The 18,609-nt window shown below is 38.3% G+C and overlaps 1 protein-coding gene across 5 annotated transcripts in view; it reads left to right on the top strand.

Annotated features, from left to right (window-relative positions):
* The window catches only part of SORCS2 (sortilin related VPS10 domain containing receptor 2), a 536,381-nt gene that overhangs the window by 290,332 nt on the left and 227,440 nt on the right, over positions 1-18,609 (top strand). For all 5 annotated transcript variants that reach the window (XM_063157566.1, XM_063157565.1, XM_063157563.1 and 2 more), the window contains exon 3: positions 13,055-13,154. In XM_063157566.1, coding sequence (XP_063013636.1) covers positions 13,055-13,154 — 100 coding nt within the window. The remainder of the gene's footprint in view (positions 1-13,054; positions 13,155-18,609) is intronic.

The following is an 18,609-nucleotide window of genomic DNA, read 5'->3' as shown; positions in this document are numbered from 1 at the left end:
AAAATATATGTGCAAGATGTCCATTTTGGTATCCTTGGAATAGTAGCTAATGATGAACCATTACATGTGACCTGGAAATATGGTTGTCTCCTGTAGGAGAAAGTATTCTGCAGTTTATTACTTCTGAAAATTAGAAATAGCAAAAATCTATTATGTTAAAGTGGTCTCAACTTTTTAAGTAACTAAACTTAAATGTGTACTGAACACATTTAAGTAACTAAAAGAAGTAAGATGATTAAGTTTAATTTAAGAATTATAATGTTTTAGTGTTGGTAATGCATGGAGGGTAATTTACAGGTATTAAAAATTATTTATTTCAAGTATTGCATTCACTGATGATGCCTTTGGCAAATACATGCTCAGAAGGTAGGTAAGTTTTTTCTTTCAATATGCTGAAAGATTTTGGCATTTTTTAGCATGCCCCAAAAATGTGTCACTATCTTTCATTTCCCTAAATTTTCTGTAGAACTTTTTCTACGGGGTTAAATGTTAGACATAGGTTAATAAATGGTAATGTTAAATAGAGCCAGTCTCCCACTTTAATAGTAGGACACAGTCTAAAGTTAGACAGATGGCTCTGGAAGAAAGAAATTCCCTTTACCTGCTAAGGAAATATATAAAAACAACAAAATTGTGACTTGAATATCTCATTGTTATTAGCAAGAATATTAAAAATCAGAAAAAATATAAAATGCCTGTATGATAAAGCACTTCAGGTGATTCAGCAATCAAGGAATTATATGTGTCTTTAAGATATATATATATATATGATTATAATGAGAGTCTGTCTCAGTAAAAAGAAAAGAATTCATACCTGGAGATCCAGTCTGATCCAGTCTGCATTCAAGATACATTTACATATAAATTTACACATATTTATATTGCACTTAAATTTATACACATTTATATACATAAATGTATCTTGTGTGGTGAATTTGGCAGTGCTTAGTTAGTGGTTCATTGGTTGATAATCCTGGAGGTCCTTTCCAACGTAAATGATTCTATGATTTTATGAGAAGGAGAGCAGATAGCACTCTGGTTTTCCATGGGATATTCCACAGATGTAGGGCAGTAGGCATTGAGTGACTCCTTCTCACCACCTTACTGTTGCTTTTCTCAGTGATAGCTGGAGTCTGGATTTCTTTGAAAAAACTGCCCTGAAGTGGAAATGATTTGGAAATAAGAACAGCAAATGTATCTTGGTCTCTTCCCAAATGCTGGCATGTTGAGTTTTAATTCTCTGATGTAAAATCAAGCTGGTTTCCAAGTAATGTGTAAAAGGTATTTAATAAAACATGTTTGGTGGGACTAGTGGCTAGAATTTGGAATCTGTGCATTTATTTGTGGAGTAGTTGTGTCATGCTGAACTTTCGCTGTGAACTGTAGTCTTGACCGCATACACCAAAGGTTTGCCAAAGCTTTCATAGGGTAAATTCCCCAAAGTGGGCGTTTAGAGTGGAACCAACAACAGCAGAAAAGGATAAAAAAAGCTTTCCTTGGGCAAATCTGGTTTTTTCTCTTTATTTTAGCTTGACTGCTTTGGGCAGTTGAATAAGACTGCGCTATATGACTGCAAAATGACATTTAGATAAAATGCTTTTGTGCCACTTCAAATGTAGAGTTTGGGATACAGCTATAATTTCAGACTTCACATCCAAAGATTATGCAAGCTCTGTGTTGTAAGCACTTTTCTTATCAGTAAATGTGAAGGTTTCTTTTGTTAGCTTAATCCACAGTGCTGCCCATTAGTAACTTCTTTGGAACAAGCACACTCCAAGCAGAATTCAGTTCTGCTGCACACAAAGCAAAATAACAAAGCTTTTGGTTTTAGTTTGTGAAGTTGTGGATTCCCCAGCAAATATACAGTGAATTCCTCCTATGACTTGGTGATGCTTTAATTGTGTTGGTTGTCTACAGAAAATTACTTTTGATGCACAGTATCTTCAGCAAAGTCAAATAATGTAATTTAACTCAGTAAGTGCAGAATCACAAGTTGAGTGATGTTGGAAGGGACCTCTTTGACATCATTGAATCCAGCCCAGTGATCTAGATCTTGTCCAGTTGACTTTTGAGTATCTCTAAGGATGGAGATACGTCAAGGTCCATGGGCAGCCTGCGGTAAAAAAAAAAAAAAAAAAAAAGAAAAAGAAAAAATTTTCTTATGTCTAAACAGAGTTTGATATATCACAGAATCACAGAATCACAGAATTTCAAGACTGGAAGAGACCTATAAGATCATCTAGTCCAGCCGATGTTCTAACTGTTCAACTAGATCATGGCAGCAAGTGCCACATCCAGTCTTTTTTTAAATTCTTCAAGGGATGATGCCTCCACCACCTCACTGGGTAAATGATTCCAGTTTCTGACCACTCTTTCTGTGAAGTATTTTCTTCTTACTTCTAACTTACATCTACCTTGACGCAACTTGAGACTGTGTCCTCTTGTTCTATCCGTTGTCGCCCGGAGAAAGAGGCCGACCCCCAGCTCACTACAGCCACCCTTCAGGAAGTTGTAGAGAGTGATGAGGTCACCCCTTAGTCCAGTTTTTGTCCATTGCTTCTTAGCTTGTCACTGAGCACTGCCAAGAGGATTCTGGCTCCATCTTTATACACTCACATCAATTATTTATATACATTGATAAGGTCTCTCCTGAGCCTTTTCAGTTCTCTCAGCCTTGCTCTTTGTGATACATGCTCCAGTTTCTAATCACCTCTGTGGCTTTTTGCTGGGTGTACTCCAGCATGTCTGTGCCTCTCCTTCTGAGGGGCCACAATGCTACACCACATCACTGCAGCTGTATCTCAGCACTGCTGAGTGGGAAGGTTTCACCTCCCTTGGCCTGCTGGAAATGCTCTTCCTGATCCAGCTTGAGACACTGTAAGCAGCCTTTGATGCAATTGCACTTTGTTGGCTTAGGTTTGATTTGATGTCCACCATAACCTCCAGGGCTTTTTCTGCCAAGCTGCTTTCCAGCCTGTTGCCCTCCAGTACATACTGATGTGTGGGGTTATTTCTTCCCAGACACCCCAACAGCCTCAGAGCTGCATCTGCTACAGGCACCTCCATCTGAACTTGAGTAGTAGGTGATAGGGGAAGCAGGAAAACAGGTAATAACCTTCATTCCTACAAAAAAACCTCCTTTTTAGACACTGGGTCACTTTTTTTCTCTTCCTAGTCTCCTTTAATGTCAGACAAGAATGTGATTGAAGTTTTCAGCTCCTTCAGTGCTTTGAGTTATTTTGGGTGCTGAGAACTATTCTTATTCTGTGGGGGTTGTTTTAACTTGCATTTGAAATTACATGTCAGTAATTTACAGTGGACCAGGCTTCTGTTAGGGGCAGTTAGTCATCACCAAGTGAATGGATGTATTAGCATGTCACCGTGGTATATATCAACCTCCTCTCCCATAAAGCACAGTGGCAGCTGTAAATACACTCTTAGTGCAGCTTTCTTTTGAGAAAATAGATCTAGCAAGGCATGTATTCAGAAGATCCTTTCTACCAAGGATCATTGCCTTACTGTTTTATTTTTGGAATGTTCATTAACATGGTGTGGAGGCACCATGGGTCCATGTGGAGGTGTTAATGGCCATAAAATTGGCTGCTTCCTGTACTTGTTTCTATGAAGTGTGATCTTAGTTTGGAAACTCCTGTGTAAATGTGTGTATTTGTCTTAGGATTCTGTTTCCTAGCAAGCCATGACACAGTGCAAAATGTGCTGCAATTGCTGTGGCTGGCCCTCTTAACCTGTCAGCATAATTTATGGGAACACTTCCCGACACCTTCTGCTGCTAATGGTCTCTCAGAGTCCTGCAGAAAAGGCTAGTTCTGCCTCCTAATTTTAAGAGCCATGATGGTGGCACTGCTTGTCTCTTTTCTGGATCTATTTTGGATTTATGTCTGGCCAAGGGTTTGAAAGAGCTGCTATTAAAGCAGAAACATCTGCTGGGGCTTTATGTGCTGCTGGCTTGCCAAGTTCAACAGGAGGCCAAACTACAGCTGATGGGCTCAGCCCTCCACAGGTGTCACTGCAGTTACAGGAGAATGACTGTAAGGGAAATTGGGCTGCTGAAAGCTCTAAAAAAATAAATAAATAAGTAAATAAAACCCCTTAGCAACTGTAGAATGTTGTTAGGGGATTATGGTTGGGTTGATTAGCAAATAGCAGAAACAAACCTTGCTGAAGTGGTTGTGAGTACCTGAATTCCCTGGTGCCCCTGATTGATGCAGCACCTGAGATGTGCCTCCTCCCATTCCTACCAGCTTCCCATCATGTTCTGCACGCTGCCAGCTCAGGCAGCACAGTCACTCAGTGATTTTAAACCTATTAGGAAAACCTGATTTTGTTTAACTATCTGAATGTTTTCATGATTCAGACACATCATGACAATTGTTTGTGGGCAGTCATGGGTGAGGCAGATGATTGTTTTTACATGGACTGTTTTTGAAGGAGAGGGATTCAAAACAATGCTTTAAAATTCCTTGTAAAGGTTTTGTTCTGATGCAATTTTAGTAACTTGAAATAATCACTCCTTTGACACTGGGCACATGGGAACTCACATCTTGGATGAACTTGAGCTGCATCTGAGCACTGACCAGCCTCCATCCCAGATATGTACTTGCAGTTTCAGAGAAGCATTCCAGAAAACTCACAACGGGCAACAGTGGGTCTCTGATAACATTTCCAGAGTCTATTTTTCTATATTTACTTGTTTAGGATTGTTATTTGTTTTAAAAATGTCCAGTTACTCCCTTAGTTTTGCCGAGCATTTGGATTCAGGTACAGAATAGCACACTCAAATTACTGACAAAACTTCAGTTGACTTCATTTACCTTTTTATAAAGTGCTACACCTGGCCATATAGTTCATTTTCCCTCTCACCTCCCCTACAGCAATCATAAAATGGAGATCAGCACATCAGCAGGAAAAGCTAAAACTACAATTGGAGTTAAAGAAAAGTTGTGCTTATTGAAGAGTGGGTAGAAGACTGTTATAGTTGGCAGAGCCCATTGCTAGAGGAATAGATAATTCCATGTGAAGGTGCATATGCAATTTATTAAATTATTATCAGTTCTTTTTTAATTTAATAGATGTTCCTATTTCAACTAGTTTTATCCAGGGATTACAAGAAAATTTGCTGTTCTGGTCAGAAAGCACAAGGCCAAATTCTCTCATATATCCCAACATGTTTCTTGCCTTCCAAGAAGCTGCCTGACTGAGAATAAAGTTGTTTCAGAAATATTTCAGCTGTGTTTAGTGGTTTAAATAAAAAGCCTGGGCTATGGGAAATGCCTAGCATTTTTCCATGGTGGAAAATTTTAATGTTCCTTGCAAACCTCAAGAAAATATTCTTGAACCATCTCCTTTCCCCAAAGAACACAAATATGTGAGATAAGAAATGATTCCTTTGTAATTACTCATTTCCCTTCACAACACTCATAAAGGAGAAGTCATACTGGAAGTGATATATGTATGGTTCCACTTCTGGCAATATGGTTAGTAAGCATAATTTTGGAAAATTGCATTTTAGCAACAAAGACTTCTTTTTCCTAAACTAAAAAACCCCAAACAAAAAATATGCCACCAAAACCAAACCCAACCTTTTTTTTTTTTTTTTTTTTCCAAAGATAGTTGCCTAAATAGGTGTAGGAAATATTAATTTGTTTTGTAGGTAATAACTGAATAGTTAATCAAATAGTTAAGTCTCTCAAATGCTCCATAATACACTCCATTCCTTGCTAATGCAGTGCTGGACTTGCAGCTGCTGAAACTGAATCTACACAGGGCTGTTTCTTATGAGAAATGCCTGCATACTAACTGCTGGTTACACAATACATCCAATTCAGTAATGAAAGTGTGGTAAGAAATTGATCTTTCCCTATTTTCCACAATTTCATTTTTGTTTTTTACTCCCTCATGTAGGTCACTGGAACTGTTTGTGGGAAGGAACTGTAAACAGCATTCCTGAATTGATCCAAGAGCAGGACTTTAAAACTGTTAATTTGACTGTGAATTGTTTCAATAAGTTTGTTTTTAACAGGAACAAATGACTGGGATTGAATGATTGTGGGGGAATTTTTAATTTGCCCCCAAGCAAATTAAAAATTCTTGGTGCCCCTTAAGGGCAGCATGATCCCGCTCTTCCATGCAAAGCTAAGGAAGAAATAACCCAGATCTTTTACTTTTTTGCAAAAATAAGACATAACCCTGTCTTGCTGGCTGTGTCTTGTCTGCTTTGTCACTGTGACACTGCTTGTTTCATGCTTGAATGGATTCATCACAAGGATGTGTGTAGTGCGAGCGTGGCTACAGGCTGTACCTTCCGAGACGTGCTGTCAGCGAGTGCTGTTGTTGGTGATGGAATTAATGCACCAAGGCAGTAGCTTCAGAATAGGTGTCTAACCTAAACTAACACTTTCTGAGAGGGTAGGAGATGGCTGCAGCTAATAGAAGCTAATGTGATGTTTTGTCAGCCTGTAGAATATAAAAGCTAATTGTTGCAGCTGTGCAGCAAAGTAATGAGGAGCTTGAAAATGTAACTGATAAGCAGAGTGATTATAGGCTAATGAGCAGGATGTTTGTGCTATATTGAAGGACTAATGAAGGGCTGCAAAAGATAACTGCTATGGTATACAGTGAGATATGCAGAGTGGGAATGTTTAAATACAGCACAGGAAGATATGTAGCAGATACTAAAGACACAAGGCTGCTAACTATTGGAGTTTGAGCATGAGTGTTGTGTTCATTGTGCAGATGAAGCAATTAACCAAAACCAGTACCTGATAAATACATGACAGAAGATACTAGTAAGGGAAGAAATTATATTGTACATAAATACACGTATAATTCACATATCTCTATCAAGTAACACCCCCATCTGTACAAAGAGCTCTGTTTATCACCATCCATGTTGTCTCATAAGAAAACATGAATGGTTCCTGTGCTTGTACGAAGCATTGGGTCTAGACAGCTCTGAGATAGGGTAGTTCCTGAAAAACGTGGACTCAGAACATTTTCTTCAAAGGTAATTGCAACATCAGGGTAGGAGATTGTAGCCTGGCACGCCAGTCTGGGGCCCAGTCAGGCTTGGTACCGTGTGGTGTCAGAGGACCGGGCTGTGTGCGTTGCGAAATAAGGTCATGTCTTATTCGTCACTCTGACATTAGCAGCCAGAGCTCCTGAGGAGACATCCCTAAAGCCACCTGCCATGGTAATCCTGGCTTTTATTGTTGGCCGCAGAGGACTGGTTTTCCTTCCACTGTGGCTAGTTGAATTGGATATGTTTAAAGCTTTGAATAAAAGCCCAGTTCTAGAACATGCGATGTTTATGATCCTTCTTGCGTCTTCACTTGATGCAAATGCAGTCTTTTGGGTTCTTTTATTTTTTTTGCCCATGGAATTTTTGAGGTCAGCAATTTACAATCATTAACACTTGTAAGTATTGGAAGGAGTCTCTGTAACTGTATGAGTACAAAATTTCAAGTTGCACCATGTCCTGTACACAGCAGGGCATTACAGAACAGGTCACTACAACTAAAAAGGCATCACCAACAGCTTTTAAAAAATCTGTATTATCAGATATGTGATCAATATATGATATCAATAATTGATAAGTGAAAACAGGACATGTTAATCTCTAGTGGTTTTGGAAAAGTAGGTAAACCCACTATTGCCTAAATATGAAGTTGCTAAAATATTTCATGTTACCTGTAGCCTGTGCCATTGATTCTTTTGTGTAAAACTGGATTAAGGAAGAAGCATTTCTGTATTTTTGGTTTTGGGAGAGAAAATGTGTAATTTCCAAAAGGCTCAATTTTCTGGAAAGTAGAGAGAGAGGTATTTCCAAAAAATACTCCAGCAAAACTGATAGCTGATTATTAATCTGTTAATTGGATTGCTGGGTGTTAATTGGATTGCTAGGGGTGCTATACTTCTACAGTCTTTGAAGAAACTTTCATCCACATGAATTCCTCAATATATGAATTGGGTGTTGGAATTCAATGTTACAATATGTTTGTTCTCTGAAGAAAGGCTTTGGGGCTTTTGAGGCTTTTGGTTTTGTTTGAAAGGATTTTATGAGGCTAACCAAAGCCTCTGCAATTTCCACATTGGACATGTAAAAACCTTTGAAGGCTTCTGTGCTATTTAAGTGAAGATGATGAGTTAGTTTTCCACTTCTTTAATGATGCTCCTCTGGTTTCTTCCCTTTCAGTAGGCTTGTCCTGGTATTTGTTGCTGGAACCTCTGATGTATCTGTTTTAGATACTCCATCAGCAAGTTCTTCATTACTCTGCTGTAGTTATCTGTTTTCCTTACACACATTTGAGGTGTAGTCAACAGTGTTGTCTCTATTATTCAGATGAGGGACCAGAGCACAAAGGAAATCCTACTGTTAGATGTAAGTCTGTCACCGAGCAGGAATCTAAAATAATTTATCCTGTATTTTAAAAGTTCATGCTGTAAATCTTGGACTGTTCTGCTGACTGAAAGGAGGGGAAGGTGGGAAGACAACATTTGCAATAGAGTCTGGAGAAAATTAAGTGGGAAGCAGTTGAGTGAGTTTTATGTACAGATCCACTCTTCCTTGATTCTCTAATGTGCATCTCAATTGAATCTTTTTTTCAACAATTTCCCAATTATCTAAACCAGCAGATCTTTTGTGTTCTTTTCTTTCAAATAGACTTTTTTTTTAGTTTCACCAGTTAAGTGGTCCAAGAGTCATTTGAAACCTCTTCATTGTTGTCTTCCAGGATTTTAAGTTAATGGAGCTTGTACAATATGACTCATTTGACTAGAATGAATCTTGAGTTAGTCTTCAAGAAGAAAAAGTAGAGGAAATCTGATGAACATGTGTGTTAAGTGTTCCAACCATTCTCTTTTGAATGTGTCTCTTCAATTCATTAAAAAGAAAAGGAAGGAAGCATTTTTTTTGCAGTTGATGTGTTCTTTGAGTATTTTATTCCCATTTTATTTGGGAATGCAACTTTCATCTCTAAGAATCTTAATTAACATTTTACTATATTAAAATTTAATTTTTCTTATATATTTTTAAATATCTACTTGTAAATAAAACCTGGAAAAACAACTAACAATGAGCAATGTTGAATCATAGGTGTGAGTCACAGGGGAGAGCTTTGTAATGGTAGTGAAGTTCAGAAAGGCAAACATTTGGTTCATGTCTCTTTCAGTATCTGCTAAATTTCTTCTTCTTTCTCAAAATTTCTGTTGGGAGATATCCAGATCCAATGTTTAGGTACTGTTCCAAATTATGTTAGACACAGATTTATTTTACCTCATATCTAAAAAATTTACATTTTTGAGGATGAGACCTAAATTTGCACAGAGCTTAGGGGGCTTTGGGAGTTTTATTTCATGAGAATACATTTCTTTACTTGGACATTTTCCCTCCGATTTTTTTGAGCTTACAATATTAAGCTAAAAGAGCTAATTATGTCTGTGCTGTAATATCATTGTATGATTTTGAGGACTCTTATCTGAACATGCTGTTCTTGCTGTGAGAACTGATTTTTTTCCATAAAGGGAGAAAAAAAAAAAAAAAAAAGGGAAGACTAACACATATTACAGCAGAAGTATGTACCTGACTTCAAGAATGCCACAAACTGTCTGGCTCAGGTTGTGTGATGTCTGCATCAGTATGTGAGTAATCATATTGTTCCACCATCCAATGGTTCTGTCACCTGAGTACTGGAAGATGTGTATCCTGTGAATCCTCCACTGAGTTTTGCTCAATGAAGAAACACCCTTGTAATCTATAACCTATAGTGCACAGATGGATACACAGCAGCAGGAAGCAGCCTGAGTATAGCTTGCTGTTTCCCCTGCAATGTCTCACATAAAGTCAAAATTCTGATTAACTGTGTCCAGATCACTTAGAACTGCAGATCAGACCCTTCTTTACAAAGGCAGTCTGTACACATCTTGTTCCAGTTTACGGAGTTGTGCTGTTGTGCTGCCACTTCAAATAAGCCATGGTATGGGAGGAAGTTTTACTCTTCTGATCAGGTACATGTGTACCCTCTTTCCATTAAAACCATAAAGGGCTCCTCCTCTCCTCAATTTTGTACAAGTACAAATAAATGTTGAAATATATATTGAAATAGGCGTGCACTGGGATCATAGAATTCATCTTCCCCAACTGTCTGTAGCTTTGTAGTGCAATTAAAAGATATTCTGTTCTAGCTGCATGCTTCAAAATGTTAGTTCTTTCTATATCCAGTCAGGAACTTCCAAGTTACATCTTAAGTGAAAAAGTTGAGGTGACCTGTTTTCTCTGCATTATAGTAGATTTGGAAAACCAATTATTTTGCACAGTGCCTGCCTTGAATGATGTCCTTGAGCTATGTCCTCTTGTATATAAATGTCTCAAAGAATAGCTGACATTCCTGGGTTCTCTCAAGTGTGGGCTATAGTAAAAAAGTTTTGGAAGTCAGAATACATTCTGACTCTATAGATCCATACATCTTCTTCCAATCATGTTTTTCCTGTTTAGGCACTTTTCAGGACATACAGTTGCCTATTTTCTCAGGCTGGAACTGGATTTCTTTTTTCCCTTGAAATTGCTAATTTTTACCTGAGAAAATTTTTTGACTGTATAGTTTTATTACATTTGTTTGAAAATACCATACTTAGTGCTCTCATCCTGTTAAAACTTCATTCATTTTTTGCATTCTATCTATAAGTTATGAGAATTAGAAGGGAAAGTTTTGGACTAGAACTTTTTATCTTGGAACTTGCTTATCTTTTTTGGGCTTCCTGCCTGTACTCTTTTCACACATTGACAGAGTTGCCATGGTGTCCTTCGCATGGTGTCACTCTCCAGTGGTCCCATTGTATTAATCCTGGAACTGCCTCTTCAAAGTAAATTGAATCATCTTTAAGGTTCAGAGAATAATTTCAGGATGTTATTACTGGGCTAGCCACTGACCTGATATTCTTCCCTCAAAGAGAATAGACTAGCTTATGTTTTCATTATACCTACTTGTTCTGCGTGGTTTCAGTACATCTGTCTGAAGTTGATATTTCAAGTCTTTGCTTTAATTTCTTTCTGTCAAGTACCACTGGCAAATTAGGTGTAGCACTGTCCATCCTATTCCCCTTAGAATTTTAATTAGTTCTGTGCTGAACACTGCAGTTTTATGTGTTTGATATCTACATATTTATTTGTCAAAATCGAATTGCTATGATTCAGTTAATTCTCTAATACATTGCTGTATATCTGCAGAGAAAGCAACATTGTGGGGGGGAAAAATCCCAGATCAATTCTATTCAGATAACACTATAAAATGGCTAAACTCACAGCTTTAGGCTGGAGTTTATAGTGTTTTAGGCCTATAGTTTATAGGCCTGAGTGTCATAGGGTTATGACCAGTTGGGTTGGACCTCTAGCAGAATTAGTATTGGATAAATACTCCACTAAACTGTTGGAGAAGGAACAAAAGCAAGGTAATAATGAACCTTTCTAGGTTTTCCTTAGGACCTGTTTCAGGCATATCACTGTCTGCCCACTATGCCTGCTGATGCCAAAGACATAGAAAGCTGCTCCATGGCAGCAGCTGAAAGTTCCTGGATCTTGTGGAAGGCTGGATTGGTGAAAGCACAGAAGGTGCCTCTGGCTTCATACAACATGCCCTCCAACTTCAGTGATGTTCTGGGTGACACAGGGACATAGGTGGGATGCTCATGGTGGCCTTCTGTGGGCATCAGCCCTTCAGGGAATAACCTGCCTCACATGGCTAGGAGGAGATCACTGGCAGTGGGCTACTTCTCAATGTGTACACACTCACCCAGGGATTTGGTTCTTCTCTGCTCTCTCTTCTTGTACTCCCACAAAGTTCAGCAGTGACTGCCCTGGGTGAGGAGCATGAGGCAGCAGAGCTTGCTGGGGAGCAATGAACAATGTAGAAAGGGACTGTAGGGCAGAAATCACTACACGGGCAGTGCAGTGTCACACTGGGTGGGACAGTCTTGTCATGGTTCGCTTGGACAAGAGAGCTTTTGAGTGCTCCCAATTGTTTGAATGATGCAGAGTTAGGACAGAGTACCTTCAGGCCTGCTTGTTATTCCAGGGAGAGAAAAGGGTGTGTAGAGTGGAAGTTCTCACACCAACAACTCTCTGTCCTAGGGTGTGCTTCTCGGTGAAGGAGGGACAAGTGCCTTAGATGTGTCTGAGTCCCTTTCCAAATGCAAAATGGATAACTGTAAATATGGAGAGGGCATGTGGTACAATTTGATCCTAAACAGAACAAGCAAGATTTCATCCAAAGTGATTTAAATTTGGGTGTGACTTGCTTTGAATTTCTCTAACGTTTCTTTATATTAACATTTTACTTGTCCGTTCTTTTTGTAATTGAAATTGGCAATACAACTGCAGAGCACGGATGCCATTTTTCACTGGCAGCTTTTCAGAAGTATGGAACAAATTCTGCAGAGTGCCCACATTTAAAATACTCATGGAGATGTCTCTGTGACATACTGATGGCCAAGTACTGACTTTCCTTTTTTTAACTGAAAATTCAGTGATCTTCTGAAAAAGAGCTGGAGGAGTGGATGGGATACCTTTATTCAGTACTAATTCTGCTAGAGGTCTAATGTGAATCTTCCAGATCTTGGGCCAAATTCTTCTCTTAAGCAACAGCAAGCTCTGAAGTCAAGTCTTCTTTTTCTGCATAGCTGAGGAGATGCTGTTAGTGCTTGCCAATGAGCCTGTGCTCTTTATAGCTCCTTTTTTCCACCTTGTGGGTGGTGATGGAAAGGTGTACGTGACAGGCTTCTGTCACTGAACAGAAAAAAAACAAACTAGCACTGCAGAGAATTCAAAGTACAGACAGAACTAGCCATTTTTTTCAAACCTAGAATTTAATTTTCTTCATAGTAGTGGGTTTCTTTTAGTAGCTAATGAACACTGAAAAGAGCAAAAGGATAGCAGAAAAGCATTGAAAATGGACAGTTAGTGCACAGAGAGGGGTTTTCTTTGCAGAGTTTCAATGCCGAAGCCTTTAGAAAAGAGCACTTACAGATGTTTGATTTCTTTCAGGTCTTCAGATTTTGGGACATTATACACAAAGTTGAATCTACAGCCTGGGATTGCCACTGTTATTGACAATTTCTACATTTGTTCCACCAACAAAAAGAAGGTATGTGGCGAAAAACCATTTTTGTAGTGCAGGTGAGACTCTGGGACTATGTAAAGAGTTTTTTACAGGTTTTCACAATATAGGAAAGTTATTTTCATGATGGTGAAGATCACCTTTGTGCATTTGTGACATACAGAAGTGAGATATTTATTGTTCCTGAATAGTACAGACAGAAAAAAAAAATTACCTTGATGGATATGGGAACCTTATGAGATCATTGACTCATATGATTCCTGGAAATCAAACTTTCATAGTGTTTTCCATGCAAATGAAAAAATGAAATTCTGTGGGTTTTCACACATCCCAATGGATTCTGGGACTAGCATTCAAACTCTTTATATTTAATACACAAGGTTCTTTACATGTTCCTTAATATAAAGTATAGGGATTGGGCAGGCTGTCATTGATAATGATGTTTATCCTGTGTAGAACCTTAACTAAATACATTTTAAAAACCCCTCCCCATGAAGCTTTCTTAAGAAATGTTCCTGCATCATTACTAAGAAAGAAAACACTTCTCCTGGAACCTGGAAAGGTTAAGTGGACTTTATAAGTGAGAGCAAAATCAACCCACTGAGTGTATTTACAATGAATGTTCTATTAGAAGTAAAGGAACAATGATTATGGGGAAAAAAATCACAGTAACAGCCCTTCTATGTCTTAAAAGTGCCTGTGATTTAAATGGCAAGAATTGTGAAGTGCAATGTGAAACATAAGCACAGTGGGTCTTTCATGAAATAAGAATTTTCTCTTGATAAGGGCCTTTTAAATCCAGTGTAATACAGAAACACTGATTTCCAGTAGAGGCCTCTGATTGGAAGAACAATGTTTGTTGTGTTTGTCTGTCTGTTTTGCTTAATCAAAAATCAGTAGAAATCTGTAAGGCTGCCTTGATGATTAAGTACATATTGTATTTCTCTTGAACTTGTCACTGGAATTTTGTGGCCAAGCTGTGCTATGTCTGAAATTGGTAATATATTTTTAATCTACTGCAAAGCCAGAAAGTATTATTTTGTTTCTTAAAGTGGAACTGCCAACAAGCACAAAGTTGCTTCAGATTATGTGTTTCAGATATACAATCTACTGGTGGTTTCAAGTCCAAAAGAATAAAACCAAAAATCTTTACCCATCTCAGTTTCTGGAATAAAAGCTAGAAGGATGAGATGGATGAGAGCCCTATGGAGGATCTTTCCCAGCTCAATCAGCTGCAACATCAAAGCCTGCTCAAGCACAAGTGTTCAGTGACAATATGATTGTGCCATTTGTGTGAAAAAATAAACAGCAGTAAGATCACTGCTAAATTTCAAGCCTGAAAAACACACCAGTGTTCACAAGAACCCTCATCTTAATCCTGTCTAAGAAAAATCTATATTCTCCTGAATTTCACAAGTTGAAGTTCTTAGAGATACACGCCTGAGGAGCTGAAGCTGTGCTAATCACCAAAGATTAGGAACAGACCTGCCCTTAATAGGCCACAGCTGTGTCCAATAAGAAGAAGAGTGCTACAAAAGAGTGGGTTAGCTGGGTGAGGAGAGAGCTGGAGTTTGTTGGTGTGCTGTGAGGTAATGACCATGAGAAATCTGGAAAGGTATGGAACTTTTGAAACAAGATGGCAACGCCTATCTCCCTGTCTGTCTCTTTCAGCTCAGTTGCACTGGGGGGAGTAGAATATTTTGAACTCTGGCTCCCTTTTCTGAGCTGAGCAGAAGTCTTAGGTTTTTACTTGTTCTTGATGTTACTTCAGATCATTATGGTATGGGTTTACTTCAACCAGTTTGCATCTTTTAAAATGTGCTGAAAATGGAAACTGGAGTGCTGACTGCATGTACTGGAACTGAGTGTGCACTTTAAATTTAAAGCATAAGTAATCCCATGCTACCACTTAGCATTTAGTGACTGGGGAAATACATGAAAGCAAAGATAAAATACATTTATGGGGATTTTTAATATTTCACAAAGTAAAAAGTGTTCTGTGATTTAATTTCATTTAGCTATTGTTGTCATCTGTGGAAGAACAGATTCTGCACATTTAAAGCTCATCATTTCCACCTCAGTGTCATCAGGGCATTAACCACACCTGATTTAAGTTCTCTAGAATTAGGTATCTGGTCAAGCTCTCTCCCTCTACAATTAAAAAAAAAAAAAAACAAAAGCAAAAAAAACAACCAACCAAACAAAAAAACCACAACAAAAAAGCAAAAACAAAAACCCAAACAAACAAAAAACAACCAAGCGAACAAAAAAGAAAACACCAAAGGAGAAATATGGGTATCTCCAGGCAGTTCATACTGTTAAATCACAGTTCTTTGTGAGAATTCAATGAGCATAAGGAGATCTCTGTAACTGACTTTGTGACTGTTGTGGGTTTGAACAGAATCAAACTGTGGCTTCCTACAAAGACATACAAAGAGATGGGTCGTGGTTTAACCCCAGGTGGCAATTAAGTACCACAGTGCTCTTGGCTCATTTCATCCACCAGTTCCCTCAGGGCTTGTGGATTCCTCTCATCAAGTCCCATGGACCTGTGCACCTTCATGTTCCTTAGATGGTCTCAAACCTGTTCTCCTCTACCATGGCAAGTTCTTCATTCTCCCAGTCCCAGCCTTTGCCTTCTTTGATTTGGATGGTGTGGCTAGAGCTCTCATGGACCAAGAAACAAACAGATTATTTGTTTGTCAGTTTTGAAATGCGATTAAATGAAATAACTGCTAAAAGGCTCCAGTCTAGCTCTTGGGCTGACATAATTTTTACAGTTCATAGCTTCCACTATACCAGCTCCTTGGAGTGGCTTAGGCTTTAACTCAACTTGCTCCACTCTGTGAGCTGCCATCATACCAGAGAGAGCAATGGACTTCTAAGTGAGCTTTATACAGTAAATGTGAAATAGTTCTGGAAATTTTCTGTGAATGACTCTAATTTTCATTTTCTTAAGATATACTGAAAATGATGTAGTTGATTAAAAAGTGCATTAGCAAAAAGTACAACAGCACCCTTTTCATATAGTACTATGTGGAAAAAGGATTGTATAAAAACCCCCACAAGGTTATAAGGTAAAATATTGGAATGTTGGGGACTGAATAAGCTGGAGGAAGTATGGAAATCATCTATAAACCTCACTATATTAATTCAAAAAGTGGCACATTCCATTTTGCTTTGGAAATGTGCCATAGCCTTCTATGAACAAGCTGTGGTGAGTACTGTAGGCCTAAGTTAAGAATCTGGAAGGAGTTGTATCAAGGTCGCGTCCACACAATCTTTTGCCAGTTCTGATAAATTCATTCTCTCTGTGTCTTTTTCTGGCTGAAGGCAGCAGAACTCAAATGCAGAAATTGTGTTGTTGCAGTTACCAGAGGACTGAAGCTATGAAACCAAGTTTAGACAAGAAATGATGGCAAATCTCTGAAGATAGAGCTTTAGAGGGCTTTTTTTGTTGCTCTGAATGGACCTTTCTGATGAAATGATGGGATGGAGGTGTGAACTGTGGCTGTATTGTTTGTGAGGCAGAGTTGAATTGCAGTCAGCAGCTGCACAAGTAGAAAACATTTTGACCTACCTGCAAATGACCAAGTAGGATCATAGATAATCACCCTAAATGCCATGAAACAGCAGAGTAATAGGCAAGGTCACACTCTAATTAAGAGTTTATGCTTCCTAAGGATGCATTAACATTTGGTTTGCATTCTGTCTGGTTTTAGTGTAGTATAAACCAGCAGCTAAAGACACTGATATGGTTTTGGAAAGCTGTAGACTAGTGAAGGGGAGTTCTGCTATGTAAGCTCTCTGATGCTAACTTCTCCATTTGAAGCACTTTTTCATTGATCTGTGTTATAAAATAGCTTTTCCCTCTGCAGTCTTGAGGGGTTGTGCAGTGATAAGGGATGTCCCTGCACTTTAAACAGCAGAATTTATGCATTTATCTCCTTTTCAGTAATTAGCACATGCTGATAGCATCAAATGGTGCAGGAAATCCATCATATACCATGTGCAGGAAATAATTTGCTTTGTGTTCTCTGTTTTCCAAACCAACATTTTAATTGTGACTTGGAAGTGTGATGTGTGTGGTTTATAGAGTATAGGATTAAGACTTCCATAGTGTCAATCTGGAATCAGGTGAACAAAGCAAATTCTTTCTACAGAAGAAAAAATTTAGCAGAATTTAATTTCACTAAACTAAATTATCAATAAAATATTTAACTTTTTTTGGAGCATATATGCTGTTGGATGTAGAAATTACGTATTTGATTTTATGTAGTGTTGTTGGGGAGGAGTTGAATGAACGCACTGATTTTTTTTTTTTCCCCCTCACATCCAGTGCATATTTTAATTTTAATTCATGCTAATGCAATTGGTGCATCCATCCTTCCATTTATATGCTTTTGGAAAACCTGCAGCTCTAAGCAGTTTATATTCAGGCTTTTGATATTAAGAGAAAACAAGTATTGATTGTGATACACCAATTTATTAGTTAAATGAGTTGAACACTTACATTTCCCAGCTGTCACAATAACCAATAACTGCATATTTTTTCCAAAATGAAAGACAAGGTGACAAACATATTCTTGCTTGCCAAACAAGGCAGAACACTTAAGATAGTAATAAGGATGTAGGCTTTTTTATACACTATTTTAACTCCTGATGATTTAAATAGTATGAATTCTACTTTGCAGAAGAGTATTTGCCAGAACTATAAAAGCACTTCCCAAGATGCAGTTGTTTTGAGCAATGTTTGTAAGCACTTACAGGTAAATGCAGTCCTACATAATTTTGACATTTGTCTTTCAGAGCAGAACAATTGGTTATGGAATTTGTCAAAGTGCAGTATGATTACATTCACTTGTAAGGAATAATTCTACTCAAATATCAGTTTCCTTAGAGACCATAGTAGAACATCTCCAAATATAGAGAGCAGAATTATCTAACACTTTTACTAGTAGTCCGGTAAGGGGTATTCCTTTCAATAAGATGAGTAGTTACTTGAGGAACATTTCCCTGTGAAATTACAGAATATGAGTTTGTATGTGGAGATCTCTACCATGATGTGTTCTTGCCTTATAAGCAGTGTCACCATTCCATTTTATTCCAGTGATGCACCATCAGAGCACTAATGTGACCTGACTGCATCATTTTGCTTAAGGCTTAAGTCCATGACTGTTCAGTTTTTGTTCAGGTATTCTAGATACTACCAGAAATATGCCCAATAATTGACTCTTTTTTTTTCCCCCCACCCATACTTTGCTAGTTGGTAGATGGCTGTGAGAGGCAGTCCTGGGCAGGAATCCCAGGTTTTATTCACACAATTGATGAGCAGTTGCTTCGTTGACCACCCCAAAGCTGCTAAATGCAAGTGGAACTCAATAGGTTAAAACAGTCAGAGCTTTCATTGAGCTGTTAGCTGAAGTCACAGTCCACAGCAGAGGTTCATGCAGCACTACCAAGCCCATGACATATATGGGGA

This window comes from Melospiza melodia, chromosome 5 (assembly GCF_035770615.1).
Source record: "Melospiza melodia melodia isolate bMelMel2 chromosome 5, bMelMel2.pri, whole genome shotgun sequence".
NCBI lineage: Eukaryota > Metazoa > Chordata > Aves > Passeriformes > Passerellidae > Melospiza > Melospiza melodia.
Note: the sequence above shows the minus strand (reverse complement) of the source record. Positions and strands in the feature narration are given on the sequence as shown.